This window comes from Xiphophorus hellerii, chromosome 12 (assembly GCF_003331165.1).
Source record: "Xiphophorus hellerii strain 12219 chromosome 12, Xiphophorus_hellerii-4.1, whole genome shotgun sequence".
Lineage (NCBI taxonomy): Eukaryota > Metazoa > Chordata > Actinopteri > Cyprinodontiformes > Poeciliidae > Xiphophorus > Xiphophorus hellerii.
The window spans coordinates 12764333-12788203 of record NC_045683.1 but is presented as its reverse complement, the minus strand read 5'-3'; the positions used below and the strand labels follow the sequence as shown (position 1 = coordinate 12788203).

The window sequence follows — 23871 nt, the reverse complement described above, 5'->3', positions numbered from 1 at the left end:
TGACCCAACTAACTGATGGATGACAGGAAGCTGCCTGCCATCATGTGCGTGAGGTACCTGCGTGGTGGCAGCATTGAAGGAGATTCCCAGGAGAGAACAGAGGCCCAGACCGGCCGCCACAGACAGCGTCACCAGAAGGACTCCAGCCAGCCCCACGGCACCCTGGGACTTGGCACAGTCCCACCGCAGCATGGTCAGACACGCATATGCCAGCTGAGCACAGACGGGAAAACAATCAGTCACATTCTCCATGCTTTTATTTTATATCTATTTATTTTTTATTTATTTATTTTAGTAAAGGATTTGCTTCTAGTTATGAATGGGCTCTCACCATCAGCAGGTATCCACTGGCTACCCGGATAACACTGATATCAGAAAAAGACTTGAGAATATCCTCCAGAGTGGTGGTGGTAAAGGACAAGACCTTTTGGGAAGAATTTGTTGCCACACTATGCAGCACTGCCTAAAGAGAAATAGATGAACGAGAGTGATTCAGGCAGAAATTAATGCAGACATAAAAGAGCTCAGGCAATAAAATTAAACAGGCAGTTTTCCATGAAAATGCAATGCAGCAAATGTGAAAAAAAGGCCTTTGGTTGCTCACGTTTAAATTTTTGGCCTGAATGCAAGACATAACTTTTGGAAGAAAACTATACCATTCTATGCTACATTAAACAAGTATAGCCACATGTATTACTGGCATAAATTCAGTGTATTTAATATGTAGCTAATACTTAGCCTAGTCCAAGCTTTTCTTGGAAATATGTATATTCGGTGCAGGGATATAGCAATAACAAAAAACTATATTTTATATATTGTGCAGCCCTAGTTAACAGATGCTCTCCATTCAATCAGACTTAAATTGTGCTACTTTGCAAAGAAAAATGTTGACTCAAGATGTGCCAAGCTGGTAGTCACTCACCCAAAAGACTGAATTTGTAGTAAAAGTAGCTCTAAAAAATAACGTCTCAATAAAAACAAAAGGAAAAAAGAAAAACTGTTCATCCTTTTACGTTTTCTTTATGATAATACAGCACTTTCTCATTTATTTTTCATACTAAATTCTAATAAAATACTTTGAGGTCTGCGGTTGTACCATAGTAAATGTTTAAAAGTTCAACATTTGTAAATACTTTTGCGAACCACTGCAGGAGTCTGTGCAGACAGCACCATGATCCCTTCTCTCTGTGTTTTACTATCACAGACAGACAAATAGCTTCAACCTCAAATTCTAGTTACAGCTCAGTGGGGAGCAATGCTGGCTGACACACATTAGGTAACACACATTAGATCACCCACATGTGAACTTGCACATACTGAAATGGATGCATATTTTTGCAGACACGCCTAAAAATTCACACACCAAAACACACACTGAAACTATCTGGCATCTCTTTTCTTACCCAGTGATTAATTTTACAGTCAATTATTCCCTAGCTAAAAGATCAATACCACACACATGTATAGGGTCATGTGGAACAGAAAGTTGGGCCTCCCAAAACAAAGACCAGATGATGTCACACATGAGCCACCAATGGGGCCACAGCTGGGAAAGTGATTGTGTGTGAGCTCTGGATTGTTGCATGTGTGCGTGTGCGTGTTTGTGTGAGAGTTAAGCTGAAGAAAAGAGAGATATCCAGCACTCTCTTAATGTATTCCAGACACGCATGTTCTTTTGCTCTAGCGCTTCTCTCCAATGAGCAGCTAGAAGCTTCATCCCTTCTACCACACACCAACAGAGGTTTGACTATCTATCAGGGGCCTGGGCTTTAGACGAGGCCGTTCCGTGTACACCTGTATCCGGCCTGTGATTTACTGTGTGGTTGTAGAGGATTTAGGGAAGATTTCTTTTCTCTTTTCCTTTTTCCTCCCCCCATTTCTGAGCCTTTAGCCCTCACCTCAGAGTATCTCCTCTGCCAGGCTTCCAGTATAGCTGCGGCCTTTTCTTCATTCCAGTTGATGTGGGAAACCTCATCCCAGTCCCGAAAGTGCTCAAACATCTGCTTGGGGGTCATCAACTGGAACATGGTCTGTAAAGCCTGAGCACTGAAGAGCACATAGGAAAGAAGAATATTGAAAGGATCAAGGACAGGGAACAGAGTTACAGGTGCAAGGCTAAGAAAACTTCCTTACGTTAAAAACATAAAATGAAAGTACTCTGGGCACACTCCGTTTTTGGGTTTAATTTAATCAACTAATAAGTATCAATCACCAGATAGGAAGAGGTGATGTTGTATTTTGAACAACCCTTGACAAGCGATGCATGATGTAGGCTTCAAAATATCACTTATTCAGGAGCATCAAACCCACCTACCAGAAAAAAGCAAGCTACTTCCAGCAGTACATCCACTAGAAAATACACATACAACGTGGGTTTCAGTTCTAATGGAGGAGTTCTAAAACAAGATACAGAACTCACTTTAATTTTTAAAATTCTTCTTTGATTCAAAAATACAACAGCTGGATTGATGGATGGAGGAATGGATGGACGACAGAAGAGACAAATTTATGGATGGGTAGATGGAGGAACTAATAGACAGATGTACAAGTGAGTGGGTGGATGATAGATACAAGTTTTAGACAGGACTATTTAGACTATTTTTCCAGCCATTATAGACTTTAAAAGAACCCTGTTTTAATACACCTTTTTTAACCACTAAGAAAAATAACGTAGTTAGAAAGGTGAATCCTAAGGATCATTCAGCTGAAAAATGTCACTAGGAGCAGATCTATTTCTTAGATCCTTCATCATTTCTGAGATTTTTATTTTCAGATTCTCAAAAATGTTCCAAATGATAAAAATGGATTATACTTGTATAGTATTTTATCAAGTCCAGAGGTCTACAAAGCGCTTAAATTAAATTCAGTAATTCACCGATTGACTTGCTGCATGGTGGCAAGTTACTCAATTGCAGCCACAGCTGGCCCTCTGACCACCACCAGCAGGCAAGGCGGGTTAACTGCCTTACCAGCTCTGTCTACCAATTACAAGACAAACTCCTTCTACTATTGCCCCTATTTTCCCTTCATAAGGTCTAAAACATCTTGTTTTGTCCACCCCTCATCTACCGTTCTTCTTAAAACCCCAAAATGAACAAATTGCTGCTATAATGACGGATAACTCTACTTGTGCACAGCACTACTGCAGTATCCCTCTGAAATGCCTTCTACATGGAACCTGACTAGAAAAGCCATAATATCAAGTATAATGAATACTGCACAACCTTAATGAGCACATTAGCAAGCCAATAAGGTAGTGTAAGTGATTAGTTATTAACAAATGAGACTTGACTAGAGAGCAACTTGTGAACAGTGCTCAAGTCAGTCAGTGTATTTTCACATTATCAAAAAGCAATGAAACAAACAGCAGACATTAGCTTGTCATTCTCTTTATGAATGTGATCTTCGTGGTATGGTGATAATCACGGTAAGGGTGGCAGTTAGTAAACAAGATGTAGAAAACGAGTGCCAGCAGCAGCAGCAACACACTAACACTGCACACACACATGCACGCCCACACGCACAGTGCAGGAACACACCAGCACTGTAATGACCCAACTTTGCCAGGAAAACACAACCGCAAAAAAACAAAGAATGCAGCCAACTGTACTCTGTGAGCAGGATGTGTGTGAACGTGCATATGTACTTTTCTACGTACGTGACTGTGCCATAAACGCTCTAATTTAGCAAGTACAAAGTGTGCAAGCAAAATATGTAATAATTTTTCTAACTGCAAAATAGACCCGTTTTTTTTCAATAAGATTTAAATTTCTGTATCCATTCGGTATTCAAAAGTCATGGTTCGAACATAAAGTTGTGTAAATGATGTATGCACATCACCAATTCACTCTGTGCCCGTCTCTGTGTATATGAGAGTCAGAGGGAGGGTAGAGTCCAAGCAGTGCAGCCAGAGCTGAGGAGCAACAGCTGGAGCTCTTAGAATTTCACTGGAATCTGCTAATGACTGCAAGATTTATCGCATACAGCACACAAGCACACTCAGAAAGCGTAACAGAACAAAAAACATCCAGCGTCTCCAAAATAAGCTTTGTTAGAATCCCTGTGGTGTTTTTATGAATCTGCGGATGTGTAAGCATGGGTAGGTTACCTGAGTAGGGGTCCGCTGCCGTTCTTTGTGGTGCCTCCTACAATGAGTTCCTCTTGCCAGTGCATGTACTTCCTGGACAGACCGTGGCAGCCACCACTCAAAGCCCGTGCCACGTTGAACGGCTGTTGTAATTAGAAAGTAGATGTTAAGAAAGTATAACGCGATACTACTTGTCATTCTAGTAATATGACTAGACTGACATACTAGTCATACTACTAAACTACTAAAATTTTCTAGCCACAGTCTTGATGGTAGTCATGTACCAACCTTAGTTGAGTTCTTATTGGGTGCAGTATCAGGGCAGTCGGGGTCAGCAGGGTTCAGACAGGGCCTATCCATGTAGCCATGCCCAACGTCCGCTTTTTCCAACATGTCCTCAAAGCTATCCACATGAATGTGTGCTCTTCGTAACTTTTCAAGAAACTCCCTGGGGTCAAAATTGGTCCATTGCATAGGGTTCTCACCTCTGCAAAGTTCAAAAGCAAATGTTAGCATCTCTTCTCCCAACCACTGTATGAAGGAAACCTTTTTTTTTATTATTTTTTAGAAAGGAAAGGGTAAGAGCTTCATTTTTTATTTTTATTTTTTCAAATTTTATTGCAAACTAACTATAAACTTTACAAACGCTAAAACTTTTGAGTGCAGTAAATCATTTCCGTGCTAGGTAACCATTTCCCATCGTGCAACAAGTAATTTCCTGCTCCATCCCAGATCTTGTTTCTCCATTCTCTCCTTTCCTCACACATTCCAATCTCTCTTTTTTTGAATCTCTCATTCTGAATACATTGTACGTGCTTAACCAGGCTTGGGTTATTATTCCCAACCTCCCAACCAGAACATAGTAAAAAGCCTTATTTACTATCCTAAACAAATAGGCAAGGCACACAGAGGGATGTACACATCCATTAATGACGGCAACCCAAACTGGTATGCTTTCACACATGTACAAGACACATGGATGCACCACTGGCGAAGGCACACACATACTGCGCGGACAAACCCATGCAGAGGTAAAGGTCTGCTGAGTATTACTGTAGCAGCACGCTATTAGCAACAGAACGGCCAGACAATGCCGTGAGGCCCAGGGCTGGAGAAAAACCATTGCCAGCGATACGCATGCCAGAGACCACTACAATAGAGCCTTCAGAAGGGACGAGTTCAGGACACACATGCACACACTCTTGCTCTTCTATGGTGTGTTTTTGGATGGGCTCAGTGTGCTAAAGTAGCCTCTTCTACCAGAGGCAAAAAGATGCAGAGGAAAGCATCCTGGTGCAGTTTAAGCTGAGCTAACATTATAAACCAGTGCAGAGAAGCTCAATTCTCAGAGATGTCCCCAAACATAGTTTTAATCAGTTTGCTAACTGACCTGACAAAGAGAAAAGCGATTATGTGTGCCTAATTAGGATTTCCGTCAGCCCTCCGAGTGCTTGTCAGAATATAGTTAAGCAGATAACATGTTGCAGTGCAAGGCTGGAATTTTCTAAATTTTTATCAATTTTAATAAGTCGAAATGTGGTACTTACGGGAGATAGACCATTCCAGAGTGGAGTTTAGCTCCTTCCCAGAAACAGTCCAAAGGGGTGATGATGAGGCAGGGATGAAGCTTTTCTATAATCTGATTGGATAAACACAAAGCAGAATTCACACCAAATGACAGGTTGGTGTCAAACTTGGGGAGTATATATTAAAACAAATAATTGTCTCACCTGATTCATAAAATGTGTTTCTGTTACTAGTTCTCCTGATTTGAAGCATAAGTGTTCCAATTTCCATTGTCTGAAACAAACAGATATTAGATATGCATTCAGTTTTTTTCCACCAGGGCAGGCTTTGGGGGAAAATAACATGGACTTTTAACATAACAGGATTTAATGTATTACAGCCCTATCACAAACATCTGAGATAAGGACAGAAAATATTAGTTACCTGTTATAAAGGTAAACATGAACTCTGCTGGCTCGGAGAGCAGACTCCAGATGCTGTAGAAGGGCTTCCACCGTTAGTATGTTGGCTCCCTCCTCCCGCGGTGTCTGGATCATCAGCTGAGGGTTAAACATGGCCTCCTCCCCCATCTTTTGTCGTGTGTACTTCAGTTCCTGGTTAACACGCCCACCAACTGGACAAAGAAGAATTCAGTCATCAAGGTGTCTTTTTTACCCCAATGAACAAATATTTGAACAAATCTTATGTATATTTGAATGTAATATTTAATAAGTTAGTTTAATCAAACCCTTTAGAATTCACAAGCACATACACTTAATGATATGCATTAGCTTATTTAAATTGAAGAGTGAGGTCATTTGTTTAGCCTCAAGTGTCTTTGATTGAGGACTTTAACTTAGAAGTGCGCGGTGAGTGTATTTATACAGGTGGAACTGATAGACTGAACACAGAGGGCTGCAGTAGCTGATGCTTAGCGCAAGTGTAGCTTTACGAACGAACTGAAAAATAAATTTTCTACCACCGCGGTCGCAACAAATGGGTGCCGGAACACACCCTGGCGGTACATAGCTGGCAGATGTGTTTCTGTGTGTGACGAAAGTGTCCAATCTCGTTGCTAACACGGACACAAAAGCTATAAATTCCTGGGCAAAGTGAGAGTTTATCTATTAAATTGACTGAAGATGAATACATAAACTTATAACTACAGAATAGACATTTTTTCAGAAGTGTATTTGTGAGCTTGTTGCTTTATTATTAAACTGAATATGATTTCAGATTTTTGCATAGTTCTTGTCCAGATTAATGTAAAAAGTGACCTTTTATTGTTATAGGCTAATTTTGTAAACTACAGAAAATTGTTAGGAGTGTACAAATAAGAACATTTGGGCAAATGTTGATATCTGATATTAATACTGCTGTTATGGCAATATTTACCAATATTTTATTTTATCAATTTTTTTTTATTTGGTTTCTTGATTAATCGTCAGAATAATCAATAGATTACTTCATTACTAAAATAATCGTTTACAACAACCCTATTTTAATCACATTAATTTAATTGACCAGACGTCATTTAGGCAAAAAAGTGTAAATTATATATATATTTTTTAAAAACTTGCAGTTAACAGGATTCTCCAGAATACACTGATGAAGCAGAACATTTTGTCTATAGTGCGGACAACAGTGATGCATTGTGCATTCTGACACTGTTCTCTCAAAACCAGAAACAACATTTAAATCAATATAAGCCTTTGCTGAAGGTTCACCAATGATACTTCTATGGACCTCTTCCGATAAATGCTGAACAATACAGAGCAGGACTGCCACACAAGAACGGCAATTTTGGTAATTGATTCACCTAGCCATCAAAAACTTGCTTTTTTCTGCTGAATGGCTTGTGGACGTCAAAGAAAAAATTGCAGATTTGTTTGACATGATAGAAAGGCGAGTTAGCTCAAATAAGAGATTTGCTGAATTGGATTTCTGAATGCACAACATGTCAGATGGGCTACACTACACAAGTCCATACCGGGCGCCCATCCTGCTAGCTAAGAACAGTAAATCGAGGCTAAAATTAAACACAAAATTGTGCTTTTATGACATTGTTCAACTTATACATATTCGTAAGACAAAACAAAACTGGAACCTTAGGACGCTGAATAGAAAAATAAAAGATGACAAGACTGGAATATGTCAAACAATTCATTCCCCATAAACAGAGCGATATACAGAAGTTTGTGGTTCCTCTTCAAAGACCATTAAAACTTTGCTCCATGAAGCACAATCCCTCAGCCAACTCAAAATCAGTCATGCTTATTGGCATAATGTTATTTTTGTTTTGTTTTAATTAAGACAAAAATGGGGGTGGGGGGGAATGGGAATAAAACCCTCCACTCTTCTGTCAAGATTTTAAATGTTTAATCAAAGCATACATTTATACACAAATCTAAAAATTAGAGAAATTTACAAATTTGTTCAAATTGCAATAGCCACACTTTGGACACCCCACATTTGTGGACCTTTGCTTGATTTTGTTTGGCCCCCTTCTGCAGTTCAAGAATGATACTAACTTTGCCTGCAGCACAGGTGGTTGATGCAGATGGAGACTTTTTAATTTTAACTAGGGTAAAATTATTACCAACATAATTTCCTTACAATAGAAAATCTTTAAAAGAGTATTTCTCTTTTTATAACCTAGCTTTAAAAAAATGTAGAACCACATTCATCCATAGCTCTTTACTTAAAAAAACAACAAAAAAACTGCTTTTATTTTTTATTAAACTTGTATAATTATAGCCAGCGTTTTGAGAGAAAGTGACTCAAATCCTGTTCTTATTACAGCAAATAAATTTGTTCAATCAAGTCCAAGAGAAGCTGAAGACTACATGTCTTCCTTTTGATACAGTAAACATGCAAAATCACTTTTAAGTTTTGAATCTACAAAAAAAACCCATAAATTTTGAAAATAATAAAAAAATAAAAAAAAATAAAATAAATCCGGATACTTTATTTACTTCATTTTAGTTTTTTTGTCCAGCGAGTACTTTTGGCTCGAAAGCGTTGGCTCATGTGATTAAAAGTGTGGATGCCCCTGCAACAGAGTCCTAAAACAAATTTCTATTTTGAAATATGAATTTAGTAGTAATAAATTTTACTTTCCAGAGCAACATTTTTTTAAACCTTACAATAAATGTCATGCCAATTTTGTCCGTGTACAAATAAATAGTGGGTAGTTGCAGTGCTTGTATGACAGTATGCTTTTTATTATCTCTATCCTCTAAGAAGGATTGTGACGACTAACTGCAGTAAGAAAAAAATCTTTTCTGTGCAACATTTAGGATTTTGCAATTCTTTTCTTATTAACAAATCTTTTGTCAGCCATGACAGCAATATTTACATCAGAAATTGATACTGTCCCAAATTTTCATATTAATGCATTCCTAGGAATATTTGTATTTATAAACTTCAAAATAAAAAAGAAACAATACTTAAAACTTACTTTAAAATGGTAATCTAGTCATTTAATTTCAGTAAAAACAAATTATTCTATAATGTAAATAGCTTGTTTCAATGCAATTGAAGTAGGAGTGAATAGCATTATAACATACATAATCTGTGGCAAAAATATACAGACTGTGCTATTTGCTTTAAAAGTGGTGAAAAGAACTGAAGAAAGACAAAACAATAAAACAAAAATCACCAAAACCATCACGGTTTAATCGTTGTAGTAGCACTTTTAATACCGAGTTTGTGACTGTGCACAACTTCAATTTCAATGTGCCAGATTTATGAGCGGAAGATTTGCACCCCTTCCATCATCAGAAACTAAACACTCAGTGAAAGCTCAAGTAATTCATAGTTGTCTTCTTTCAATGTCTTGAACACACTTACACACACGCCATCACACAAAACATGAAAAATGCCCAGTAAGAGTGTTGGATGTGTGAAAAATCTGTAACATTTTATTATGCCTTAATCCAATTTAACAATTCGGCTCAATTCGTGCAACAGTAGGCATGGATTGAATGTTTTTACTCCATTGTAATGGCATTAAAGTTGAACATAAGCAGGCCTGTTCTGCTGGGCCGGACCACCCAGTCAGACCAATGGAACGGGAGGGAGGGGGCCATGTCTTGGGGCATTAGGAAAACACACTTGATTTCTTCTTTTCTGGACCCAAACAGCATTCCCATCTGATCCTGTCTGAAAGCATGTTTATAATACTCATCATTAATAGCAGGCCGAGCCTAACTAGAGCGACATGCTTTCCAGTACTAGACGAGCTACACAGCTATGTTACACCAGCAACTGCCTTCAAAGGAGCATGCATGGAACTTATTAGGACCCGATGTGCACAGACAGTGCACTAAGAAGTCAACTTGTCCAATGCACTCAGCACTCGGACGCGAAGCTAGCCTCAGGCTCGGTGTAAGTGCACTGCCAGAAGGAAGAAAGATAACACTGATACAAGGAAGGAAGCACATCTATTTTCACCCTGCCTCTCTGTGTGAGAGAACATGAAGAAAGATCTAATTGGAAAAAGATGGGAGGGCTGTGCTTAGAAAGAGCTCACTGTCTGGCCGGAATGCTTTCCAAGTTGCGGACAGCCACCCAAAAAACCCTCGAGTTTACAGCGAGTGAGCAGTAAAGGAAGGGACAAGTCAAAGGAATGTAGTCTTCTTCTACAGGAAACAGCACATTACTGCCTTGGGCTTCAAGAATTCCTCACTTCACAAGGTTGCAAAGTTTTGGGGTCAACACTCGCACAGCCGTGGGGTGAAATTAACACCCCAGCTGGACCAGGAAAAAGTGTGAGTGTGTGCACACAGTACTGCGTACGTGCAGGGGTGTGCATACGAGTGTGTGTACACACAGCTGTGTTTCTTCAATGACACATATTCCCATATTCCTCCTCCAAGGAAAACTGGGTGACCCCAGTTTGTGTTGATAACTTGAAGGTGTTCAGCTCCAAGTTCAGCTGCTGTGACCAAAACAAAGTGTCACTGACTTTTAAATGCTTGCTTTACCAGCACTATTTTTTTCCTGATGTGTTTTTCTTCTTTAACCTGAAAATACACTGCTGCTTCAACACTCTGGACTGTTATACGATCTGCAGCAAATAGCACATTTAGCCTTAAAAGAAACCTCCAGTATGCTCCAGATCAGAGCTCAGTATACAGTTTTTATAGTAAAAATTTGTCCATGTTTTTGGAAGAAAAATAGTGAAAGAGATGAGAACACAGCTGGGTGATTTAAGAAAAAGAGCTGGGTTGAACCAGTTGGTAGTCGTTGGTAAAGTGAAGGCAATTTTTCCAAAAGACACACTAAGAACTGTTAAATAGCTTCAGTCAGTAATCATGGTTGCAACTACAAATGTAATATTTATTCAGATTGAACTAACAGCAATTATCTTCAGTGTAGAAGTTACTACTCTAAGTATGATGTGACATCTCAGCAGACTCTGCTGCAGAGAGTGTCTTTGATTTTTAACATATCACTTTGTTTTCCCAATCCTTTATTATCCCTTACATATTATAGTCAATATGGATTCATGACTATCTCCTAAGATACTGGATCAGTACTGTAATATTGCTGAGTTGACTTCAACTCTCCCGTTCTACATTAGGATATTCCAGTTAGTCATGATGCACAATAAACATGTTGGGAATATCAAAAGATAAAATTTTAAAGAATCTAGATGTTTTCTACAGGAAGAGTGTTTGTATTTCACTCCTGGACTTGATCTCTCAGAAAAATACAGTTAATGGAATCCATGATAAACATCCTCAAATGTAAGCATTTTATATTCATTTTTAAACAGGCAAAGATGAAAGATGAAGTACAAAGATATATGGATTGAAACACCACCTAGTGATTGAAGTTGGACATTGCATCAAACTCCATCAATAGGGGGAAAAAAACTAGGTGTGTCCCTTTTGATGTACTGTATGCTGATTCTTCAGTGTAACAAGGATTTGTTTTTACTTGATAACGGGAACATAAATTCTTGTACACTTTAGATCATCTTTTATCAAACTTTGTACACAGTGCAAGATTGAAGAGTAACTCTGAAACTTTGCCCATTCCAGTTTCACATACACTTATGCCACAAATACTAATAAAGGTTGAAGAAACCTGTGATAGAGCTATACCATTTGGTTTTTAACCAATGTTATAACAATATATTAATCAACATATAAGTTTGGAATGACCAATTTGTCAACACAACAAGATTCCACTCAAAACTCTCTAAATCACTGAGAAAATTACTGAGAGAAGAGAAGAGGCTTGTGTATGCCCCTGTGGCAGAGCCTTCAGTGTGGGTATTGAACATGTTGCATAACATTAACCCCTGGGCTCCCCTATTCTCCAAGTGTTGGAGTGGGGGGCAGTGGGCTATGAAAGAAGAGGACGTAGGTTTCTAAGGAACTGACATCACCCCCTTCGTCCTTTCAGTTCTGGACTCCCTCCTCCCATTCCTACTCTCATTTTCTCTGTCTTTGCTTTATTCAGCTCTACCCTGTGATTGGCCAGATTATGATGGCAATCAGCCCGGCCCCTCTGTCAAAGCCAGCCCAGCCCCCTTTTCTCTTTGCCAACTTTCTCTTTTTTCCATGCAGGACACAGAGCACCAGAGCCCCATCCCACAGACATCTCTCATGCAGAAAACGGAAGTAGCTTACACTTTCAAGGAAAACAACAGCAACCACGTCCTTCAACTAATGCGTGTGATGTATACGTTGGAGAAATATTAGATATGACAAAGAAAAGGTAAAATGGTTTAAAAAAATTCTTATATGTGTTAAGCAGATGTTCAACTAACATTAGAACATCCAAGATGTATGAGTGTATTCAGTGTACATGCATGTGGCCAAGCACACCTCAGTAAGTGTGTGTGCACACGTGTGCATGTATGCAGAGAATGGATTAGCTGGATTAGGCCCCATCTCAGCAAGAACCCCCTGTGGTGTGGGGAACGCCCCCCCCCAAAACCGGGTCACCTTCCTGCAAACAGCAAAGAAATGTCCCATACCCAAAGCTACTGATGAAGATGAACAAAAAGCACTTTTCCACCCAGATAAAAATAACCTACTTTAATCCATGGTTCTTATATTGAAAACAGACAAAGAGAGCAATTTAATCTCTTAAGAGTGGGTATATGTGAATCTAAATTCCAACTGCAGAAAAGATGAAGATTATTGTTGCAGGCAGTTTATGTGAACCAAATCTTTGGTAGATACAATTTAAACTGTATGACAGTGATTTCAACAAAGAAAACAGCACAATAAGACACAAAGTCGCTTTTCTTTTAGTAATTTCAAACAACTCAAAACAACTGAAAGTAAAAAACATGTTCAATCATTTTTGTCACTGCAAAGCCAGAGTCCAAGTTTCCAATAATGCATCCTCGTGTCACCATCACCCCAAGGCTCAGCATGACACTGAATTTGTGAAATTCTTCAATTGTAAACTTACATTGACTTTACAAATGAACTGATCATACTTATTTAATGTCACTGAGCAAAACAGTGCTCAGTGACATTAGATGATTATACTGGACACAGAGGACAATGCCCAAAATGCTAAAGATCACAGAGTAATGATAGCCCACATGACGAAAAACAGGAAAGAAGAAAATAGGAACATATTACATCTTATATCATCATCACAATATTTACCAGTGTTATTGCCACTGCAAGATTTTCTAATACTGCGCAGCCCTACCATCCATTCATCCATTCGTCCATCCATCACCTCTTTTTAAAATCATTTTTACCATGAATGTCAGTACTTCTTAAGTCAACACAAGCAAGCCAACAGGAGCGACCAATTCCAACTTGCACTCTCACTATGCACACTTTATTCTTTAGCTCTTGTGCTAAAGAATAAAGCACAAGAGCAACAACAGCTGTAGTGGTTCCTTAGAAGCAGCATACATAGTAGTTGTGAATGCAGGTGTGCACACAGCCACAAATATGTGATGAAAGGCCTTACTGAGAGCAGAGACCCTATCTGACCCATGACAAGCCCCCCTCTTTCCCTCTCATGCTCTTTCCCCTTGTGCTCTCGCTTTACTCTCCCCTGTTAGCATTTAGAAAGGAGTAGGTTTCCACATAAGTAAGTTAGAAAGAGCGTTCTGTAAAATGATCGAAAAAGTGAGAGAATGACAGAAAAGAGCAACAGAAAAATAAGAAAAGAGCAGAGTAGAAAGCTGAGATGTGCCCAAAACAGCCGGACCCCCTGACACAAATGTGACACTCCAGCTGCCAACCGCTGCACCCCCCTAAATGCAGCATTACCATATCTATGGATACCCTCGCCCCCGATTATGCTAATCACCTGTCCGGCCCTTGCAACTCCTAAAATGGGTGTATTTAGCAGTCGGCTGGCTCCCAATGCAGCTTCTCCTGGGCCCGAGGTGTACATTCACACAGTCCTCAATGGGCAGATTCTTCCACGTTGTTGCCTTCATTCAAATCCCCAATCTCCTCTACCAACCCCCCAAATCCCACTCCCCCCCCAAAAAAATTCCTTTCAACACCAATGGATTCACAAGGCAGCAGAAAGAGTATAAGGTAGATGTAGAAGAAAACACTGACAGTAAAATGTCTGTTTTTGCAACATGTGCATGCATTTGTGAAGTAAATGTTGCAAGTAAAAGGGATGTACCTTCATACCTAAACTAGAAATGGATGCAGCTGTCATTGCAAGGTGTTAACACTGTTAATCTTCAGCAGTTGAACTATATGAATTAAAACCATGCAGATGGATGGGGGGGACACGTATCCTGTCAATGCCTGTAAATTTGCAATCAGGTAAGCTTTCACTGCCTCCCCCCTGCTGGATTTACAATCCTGTGATTGGCCCACCGCCCAGTCATAACAGACCGTGACATGAGCCTGAGCAGCCAATCTCAGCCAGCCATCTCTTTGTCATTTCCTGTAAAGATGGCCCATGATTGCAGGTATCCCAAAATCACACATTCCTGAGTGCGGAGCAGAAGGCAAAGGCAGAAACAAAAAGAAAGTGAGAGGAAGAGCAAAAATTGTCCTGAGAGCAATTCAATATTCCATTGTCCTGTCACCCTGCCTGACATAAACCAGTACAGTGCAGTAGGGTTAAACAATCTCCAATTCTTTTATACTTTCCTTCAAATTAGCCAAGAAGCTTTCTTGTGATGTAAAATTTCTGAAGCTCTTGATTTTCTTTGGACTCTTGCAGACCAGCAATGTCTGCCATAATTGCAACTTCCTTATTATACATATAAACCATCTGACCTCTGTAGTCATTGCATCCTGACTAATCATTGCACTTGTTTATATATCCAACCACTTGCTGCTGTTCAACTAACAGGTTACTTTGGTCGCATGACTTTAACTGCTGTAAAATAAAATAAGAAAAGTATTTAAGAAAATGGCATTAATAGTGCCTGTTTAGATCATATTTTAATGGTAATTATGTGAGGAGCATGTCCCCTACCTTCACCTACTAACATTTGTCTGAGTACTGTTTCAGTCTTCCTGCTGGCAGCCTAAACCCTTGGGAAAAATCTTTGCATGTACAGCATCTTTCATGACAACCACAGATCAAGTTCCAGGCTCTGACTCTGCTCCTGCTTGCCATTTCTTAGTTTTCAGATGGTCCTTGGAGGTGTGATTGGTATTTTTTGATCATTGTCAGCATAATTTAGGGTGGTTTTTATAAATGAAACCATTTGTTGTGATCCAGCCAGGCATTTACATGTGTCTAGTGATCTGAGTCTATGACTTTCTGAAACCAGTGTCTAAGAGTGATCCTTTTTGGTACCACCCCCGTAGAGGTGTAAAGTACTCAACAGGTGTGAAAGTGCACAAGTGCAGAAAGCACAGGGTTTATTCTACATTTGCATGGTAAGATAACAAAAACAATGGCAGATAGGTGAACCTTTTCTGAACAACTGGACATCATAAAAACAGTGGAGTCTCAGCCGTGACCAGTAACACTTATAGCTTCTGGAGCTTTGCAGATAAAATGCCTAGAATTTGTTAAGGATACAACAAAGAACAAGGGTATAGAGAAGGGTGTACAGATGGAACATAAATGGAAAGATCTCTATGATGGTCACTGAAGTGTTTCCTGTGTAAAGACAGGAGTGTGGATTTTGTCTAAATACTCCACAACTGAGTGAGTATTATGTGCTTTATTTTTTCTGTTTTTGGCATAGTTGGCTGTAATGTAGAGGTTTGGAGTTGCCTTAGGGTTTCTTGCAGTATTTGCGCTCAATCTGCAAATAAATGCTCATAATTAATTAGGCTATTTGATAAATATGTAAATTATGTACGTAATAACCTCCCTACCTTTCTCAGTCTCTCTGCGTATAGACATTCTGTTGGAGTATAATGGCGATCATGTAAAAATATCAGAAGGAAATCGCCATAATTTGGTCTTAGTTGTCTTCTCTCTGTTTACTTGGATACAGTGCAGTTATTTAAGATCCATGTCATCACGCAGGACGCATTTAAATTCCCAATCTGAATGACACGAGCTGGAAGATTGAAATTAGATCATATATGTGTGAATTCAACATCAGTTTTACTACTGATGTTGATGTCTGGCCTGAACCTTTGCAATACTGTTATATTGCATTTTTTGTTTACAATTGTATTGGTGGCTTGCATACTTGTAGAGTCAGAATGGTGGATTAAATCGGTAAAGTCCCTCTGGAGGCCCAGGTACCAAATGCATAGCCTGCCTCTGCAATTTTCTAAATGAGGCTAGTGAGGCAAGCTAAGGGCAAAAAGCACATCCACATTTGACAACATGCTAAAATCAGACCACCATGTAGTGGCATGACAGGACAACTACAGTGAATTCAAGGGGTCTTTTCTCCAATCAATATCCGAAAATAAAACTGTTTCCAGAAAGCGATCTGGTGTACAATGGACCATCAGACAGCTCTTTCACTGTCAATATGGTGTTCACTCTCGATGACCAAGAATCAGGCAGACACCAAACTAAATGTCTGAGGAAAAAGGCAGATCTTCACAATTCCGAGTGTGCTAATCACATGCTGCTGATGTGATGTGGTGCGTTATTTTAGCAATTTTATATGGGAATAAAAGTAAAGGAGTCCATATTTATTACACAACAACTAAAACTGCTAAAATATCACACCACCTGCTTACCTTAGCTTACCTCACTAGTTTCCACAACAAAATTAGCATTTTTTTTGTTAAAATTTTATATTAATATTTAAAAGGTATTCTAAATTGATTTTACAAAACAAATATGTTCAAGTATGTTTAAAAAACCTACAAGGTTTTATAGTGTCCCAATTTATTTATCTACTTATTCATATTTTACCCCTTTACTATCCATTTAATGCCAATAATAAAATATTTCCCCAAGCTATTGCACATTAGTTTAGTAAATTCTTTTTGTAGTTGGGTACTATGAAAACAATCATGAAAAAGTCCAGATCTTACATATAGTTTAATTTACCTGTGTATTACTGTATTTTCATAAGACTATTTATTGCATCCTGTTTCCAGTAAGTTAGGTTCTGATCCCAGTTTTGCCATTTGACTCCTATTAAAACATAACAGATTATGATACTAAATCAAACTAAAATAACTCTAAGTGACCTCCTTTTGGTGAATATTATTTATTGGAGAAACATAATCCCATTTCTGTCAGTAGAAGTAGAAAATTACCTTCCATCATCAGTCAAAGCAGACTCAGAATTTCACAAGCTTTTTTAGGTTAAAAAAAACATCCAAAACTGCAAGTTTACAAAATGGTAAAGGGGTATTTAGTCAGCTCTCCATGTTTACCTTTAAAAATCTAACCAAATCGAAACATACATTTGCTACCATTTTATTGTTCTGATAGAGACTCAAATTTAAACTCCAAACTTCTCAATCATCTGACAGAAAATATTTTCTCTCTTTTCATGCCGTGTATGTGCTTGTGTGGTACTTGCTGTTACTGCCAGACTCTGTGACGACGTTTTGCAGGAATTGCAATGAACTATAAAGCTATGTATGTAACTGCGGTAAGCCAGAGGGGCTGCATAAAATTCCAGCAACTAGCACACATACATACATTTGGATATGTTTGCAATAAAATTCTCCACACTGCAGCCTGAGATGCATCAATCCACACTCCAATCTCTCCAAGTCTACGGCAGATTCCGTGGCCAAAACACAAATACACTACTGCTACTATACTTCTTTCTCTCTACTCCAGCACACACACACACACAAATGTGCTCCCTCTCCTGTTTTGTACTTCTCCACCCTCCTGGCAGCCAGCACTGTGAGGGAGGGAAGAGAGGAAGGGAGAAGGAGGGCAGGGAAGGAGGGAGGCCAGACCACCCTGCTCTCATGGCAGGGCTGAGTGTTTACATTGCCGTGGCTCACTCTGTAATACATCTGGCATTCTGAGGCCACTCTCTCCAGCCAGGGAGGGGGAAGAGGCAGAAGAGGAGGGGAAAAAAAGACGCTTGAGTAAAAGAGAGAGTCCTTTCTAGCAGTGGGGAAAAGAGAGGAATAGAGGAGTAAAAGAAGGAGGTAAAGTTGGGGGACATGGTGGTAACTTTCTCCACAGTCTCATGTGGTCGGTCATTTGCAAGGCTCTGGTTTTTGAATAAGAGCGCCTGAAAGAATGCAGAATGTAAACAGAGCACTTGGAGGCATCTCAGGAAGTTGTTTGTGAATGGGAGTGTGCTCTCATTTGCAGCATGCGCGCACACACACGCATACACACCCCCACGGATAACTTAACAACTCGAAATGGCAATGCACTTTAACTTTCGGCCAGGTAGGGCTTTCACTAACAAGGCAATTTTCAAATACCGGGGATTCAACTTGAGAAAACATCCCTGCAAAACTCTGCTTACAGAACCAGAGGCTCAATGTTCCTCCAATACCAAGTCCCTCACCAATCCGCCTGCGCTTTTCATCAACTCATAAAGTTTAACACAACACACGCAGGAATGTTATTCCTTATACCAAGGGTTTAATCCTGTTTGTGGCTAACTGATAAACACACACTTAATTGAGTGCAGTTTGTATGAGTGTCTAAGCGCGCAACTGAAGAACTACCGTGCAAGAGCAAAACAGATGACACGAGAACGATAGGCGCCTACAGTGACTTCTCAGCTAACTGGAAAAAATATTGGGTGTGGGCACACTTTTTTGTGTTCTTAGTGCTTGCGGTTCTTGAATGAAAGCTGGAGAAGAAAAAAATACTGCAGTGGGGGAGAAAAAAAATATAACGTGCACGACAGGAAGAAGAAAGAGATAAAAAGGAGAAAAAAAAACACTCACACAAAAAGGGACGTCTAATTAGCCTGCACTGGTCAACCACCTCGTCATTCACAGAACCAGAACCTCAAAGCCTCTCTCTGCGTGCAACAACAGTTTTAGAATGTCTGTGTGTATGTGTGTGTTTGTGCACATGCATCCATGCATGTGTCACTGCTTTTATGCACATCAAAAGCTGAATAATTCAACCATGCAAAACCACAATCGTCTCAGCTGAAGACGCCACTTTCTGGGAGGCACTCCCCCCTCCTCTTCATCTTTCTCCATGAGGCGTTTTTCTGCAAGCACTTAACATTAAAACTGCAGTCTCTCACTACCATTCCCACCAAAACAACCACCAACTTGGTCGGCTCTGCTGTTAATCACAGTATACACAAAAGCGAAGCACAAAGGAAGTGGATGTGTCCTCATTATTAAGTGCTTTGATTGATTATGTGGATAAATAACAATGAAATACTGCCATCTCACATATAATTTATTTTAATATAATTTTGTATATTGCATCTTTTTCCATGAATTGGGGTTTTGATCCCTATAGAAGTCAAAATAAGGAAAAATTACTGATTACAACTTGTACTCAAACCAAAAATGAACCATCAGCAATTTCCTGCTGAAACAAAATATTTACTGGCGTCACATAACCAGGACTATGAGCAGCTTATTAAGGCATCTTTAAAATTATTGACTGTAAAGGTGTTTATGAATAGTCTTAATCCAGTCAGACCTAGAACAGGTATGAACATGACCAAAAAAAGCAAAAGTACCAATTTGTGAAGGTGCAAAATGTTTCCAGTGACATTTTTTTGCCATCAGCAAAATACCCACTTTAATTACACACATCAGTCAAATTATTAGTACTGTGGTTTAATTTCTTGTTACCACACACAATAATGAATCTATCACATGACAGCAACTCAATGCTTTTAGGCATTTAATAATGGATAAGGCGATTTGAACAGAGAATGGGTTTTAAGTGTCTCATGGTTGTTGGTTCAGAAAAAGCTGGTACAATCATTTCATAAAGCGCTGATTTTCACACACAACTGTCTCTAAGGTTTTAAAAAACAATGTGAAAAAGAGAAACTATCCAGTGGTTATCCAACAGACTTCCTTAAGATGACAGACAGACCAACAGTAGCCCTAATAACCACTTGTACAAACCAAGGACTGCAGAACACATGCAACACTGAAGCAGATGACCACACCTGATGCCCCTTCTTTCAGAAAAGAACAGGAAACTGATGCTGCATCAAACACAGACTAGACCAAGGGTGTAACTTTGCGTTGCAAGTTGGTGGGGACGAAGAGGAGCGGGTGGAGGGGGCGTTAGGGCGCTGATGTACCCACAGTTACTGGAAGATCTTTTCTTTTCTAGTGATAAACTAGAAATTACTTCCATTATTAAACTTCCATGTGAATGCCTTACAGTCTTATTCAATAAATTAGGATATACGTCCTGATCAGCCTTGTCAGATTAACAGTACCTTTCAAAAATAATCTTTTAGGAGGTATTAAACATACTACAAAATATAAATATGTTAAAACATACGTAATCTAATTAATCTATATAATGTCTTTCACTTGGTGATGGAACTGCTGACAAAGAAACTTTTCAGTCATATTCTAATTCATGGAATCAGCCTGTATTTGCTCAATGCTTGCCTACAGTTGAAAACAGTTTCAGAATTCAGTAATATTTTTGGTGAAGAACTATCACATAGTTACCTTTTATTGTCTGATTTTATCAAGTGCTAAAAACATCAACAACATGAGATTTTGCAACAATCAAAATGTTATTAAACTTTTCAAAAGCAGAATAAGTTACTTCTGGGTAAACCAAATGAATCCTTGTCAATACAAACTTTGTATTTTTCAATTATGTGATTCTGACTCCACAGCTGTCCCTCAGTTGGTTGGCAAAACCTTTGCTCTGCTGACTTCCACATAGCAGATGAGATATGATGTGTCTTTAATATAGCAAATACTAAAGTCGCAAAACCTTTCTGGGTCTGGTTGGAGCAATTGGTGAATAAAGTGACCATCGATATTACTGGATTCTATAAAATGTGGCTTAAAGCTGAGATGCTGATGTTTGGATATGTAAAAATGTATATTCTTTCTGCTAATAAATCTATAGATTGGTTTCTGTCAGTTCTAGAAATAAAAGAGAACAAAGCGAATTTCTCTTTATAATGGCCCATAATTTAATTTTACTTAATAGGAGCCATGATTTAAAATTTAACCAACTTTGGCTCCTATATACTTTATGAAATATTCCATCCTATTTTATGAGTGATCTGAATTTTGCCACGTTCTACGAACAAATGATGCAATTTGTCATGGGAAAAATGTAAAACAAAAAAAACGGGTGGTTATATATTTTTTTCTCACTCTGTCAGCTTAACGTCATACGCAGACTCGTTGCCATGGCAACCAATAAACAGCAGCCCGGAAGCGCAGAGCGATAGATAGATAGATAGATAGATAGATAGATAGATAGATAGATAGATAGATAGATAGATAGATAGATAGATAGATAGATAGATAGATAGATAGATAGATAGATAGATAGATAGATAGATAGATAGATAGATAGATAGATAGATAGATAGCATTTATTGTCATTGAACAGGATTCAACGAAATTTCTATTGCAACAATGATTTCGTTCCAATGCGTGAGGAATTAACACTAAAAAAAAAAAAAACACAAAAATATTTCCCCCACAAAAAGGGCGTACAAACACCAAACAGAACATTCTGTCTGTTGCAGATTTATGTTTTTCAATTTCCGTTTTGCGATCATTAGGAAGTGATCCCGAACAGTCGCGGTGGTTGATTAGCTAACTGAAACATCTGCACTTCTGATTATCTGTCAGAAAATGTATGTGGGTCGCCTTGTTTTTGTGTTAATTGAACCGAAGTACTCTGAACTGCGCAGCAAGAGCACATGTTAAGGTGATAAAAGTTAAGCTTAGCATGACTAACCTACTCTCCACTTTCTTTATATATTTTTTAATTAAGGTTTTTTTTACCGACCTGTGAAATGTGATCCCTTGGGACTTTGTTATCTTGCTACCGTAGTGTTGACAATCAATATCAAAACTTTACCCCCCCTTCTCAGATTCTTTGCTAGGTTGCAGAGGTGGGGACTCGAGTCACATGACTTGGACTCGAGTCAGACTCGAGTCGTTAAAATCACGACTTGAGACTTGACTTGAAAAAATGCTCAAAGACTCGGACTTGACTTTGACTTTCATGCCATTGACTTGGGACTTGACTCGACTTGAAGCTGCACTGTTATCCTTTGCTGTATTTTCTACAGTTAAATACCACAAAATGCCCAGTAAAACTACCATAAGACATCTTTACAAGTAGTTACTGTAATTTGCATTGCATTATGGGTATAGTACATAGTATTACAGTAACTTACTGTATGTTTTGAATTTGCAGTAATTTACTGTTTACACATTACAGTAGTGGTACTGTACTTATAATATACAGTAAGAATTATATTTGATTCCCAACGGTCATCATACACTGTTAGCCTTTGCTGTATTTATTACAGTTAAATACCACAAAATGCCCAGTAAAACTACCATAAATAGGGTGACCATATTTTCAGTTGGGAAAACCAGGACACGTTGTAGCGAGGGGGGTGGGGGGGTCTGAAAGCGGGGAAACTCTTTTGTAAATAGTAGGTAAACATACATTTGCGCTTTCGTATGTTGTTTTCGTACTGACAGCCACGCTATCTATCTTCTGATTAAGAACAGGGCTGCCCGCACTGACGCGGCTCAGGGATTACGTCACACGCAGGGCCGTGCGCAGTGCCCTAGTGCCTGTAAATATAATGGTCCAATGAAGGTAATTTAAAAAACAGGACATTTCCTCACTTTCTAAAAAAAAACCCCGGGACGCCCGGGACAGGACGTGAAATACGGACATGTCCCGGGAAATACGGACGTTTGGTCACCCTACCATAAGACATCTTTACAAGTAGTTACTGTAGTTTGCATTGCATTATGGGTATAGTACATAGTATTACAGTAATTTACTGTATGTTTTGAATTTGCAGTAATTTACTGTTTACACATTACAGTAGTGGTACTGTACTTATCATATACAGTAAGAATTATATTTGATTTCCAACGGTCATCATAGCTGCTTCATCGTGGTTCCCTGTTTCTGTATTTTTACTCCTTTAGTGGTTAACATATTTTTAAGGCAGAAAGAGAGCATGTACTTTTGTTTTTTTCACATCCTAGCTAACATTAATATGCAGTTATCTAGCTACGTCATCAAGCGTGGCTTCGCTTCCAACTGTTTTCTGATGACGTTTGTTTTAAACTCCGAAGCTTTTTCTCTCCAAGTGCAAGTGCAGCTCTGTCTCCGTGCTGTGGGCTCACACTGCTTCAGCTCTTCAAGACAGGTAAAAAACCACTTCTTAGAAAACTGTTTGAAGCCAAAGCCTAGTCTGGAAATGTACATTTTAGATGGAGTTAACGTAACTTATAGCATCATGCTATAATGCTATAACTTAGCATTATAGCATGAGCTCGTTTGTGCTGGTTAGCCTGGTGAAATAACGTTACCTTTACTAACTCTGGTGTTTTATATAACTGGCATATTGCAACCTTATAAGTTACGTGTCTGTAAATGAGGTGAAAGATAGGAAAATATGATGGTGTTACTTTTTGAGCTGGTTCGGAATTAACGTTAGCAAAGGTGCTAATTTTACCGCTGAAGGTTTTAGCTTGACTTTTACCGCTTAATCTTCCTCGGGCGGCTTTGGGTTGAGATTAGCTCAGTGCTGAGTGTCTGTTAGCATTGTTGCTACATCCTTTGTCGAACAATATAACCTTAACTGATAATTGATCCCCCCCCTTCTCTTTTTTTTTTTTTTTACATCTAATGACTGTTCATTTGTTTAAACCATGATCTTGCAGATGTTAAAAGTGCAGATTAGCTATGTAGGTCAGCAAGGATGAATTTCTAACTTTGTTCTTTTT

At 38.9% G+C, this 23871-nt stretch overlaps 1 protein-coding gene across 1 annotated transcript in view; it reads right to left on the bottom strand.

The window, feature by feature from the left end:
• Nucleotides 1-23871, bottom strand: part of ptch1 (patched 1) — a 72386-nt gene that overhangs the window by 31809 nt on the left and 16706 nt on the right. The window contains exons 3-10 of the mRNA XM_032578758.1: nucleotides 6038-6227; nucleotides 5818-5887; nucleotides 5635-5726; nucleotides 4376-4574; nucleotides 4109-4230; nucleotides 1899-2046; nucleotides 332-463; nucleotides 58-213 (exon numbers count right to left, since the gene is read on the bottom strand). Coding sequence (XP_032434649.1) covers nucleotides 58-213; nucleotides 332-463; nucleotides 1899-2046; nucleotides 4109-4230; nucleotides 4376-4574; nucleotides 5635-5726; nucleotides 5818-5887; nucleotides 6038-6227 — 1109 coding nt within the window. The remainder of the gene's footprint in view (nucleotides 1-57; nucleotides 214-331; nucleotides 464-1898; nucleotides 2047-4108; nucleotides 4231-4375; nucleotides 4575-5634; nucleotides 5727-5817; nucleotides 5888-6037; nucleotides 6228-23871) is intronic.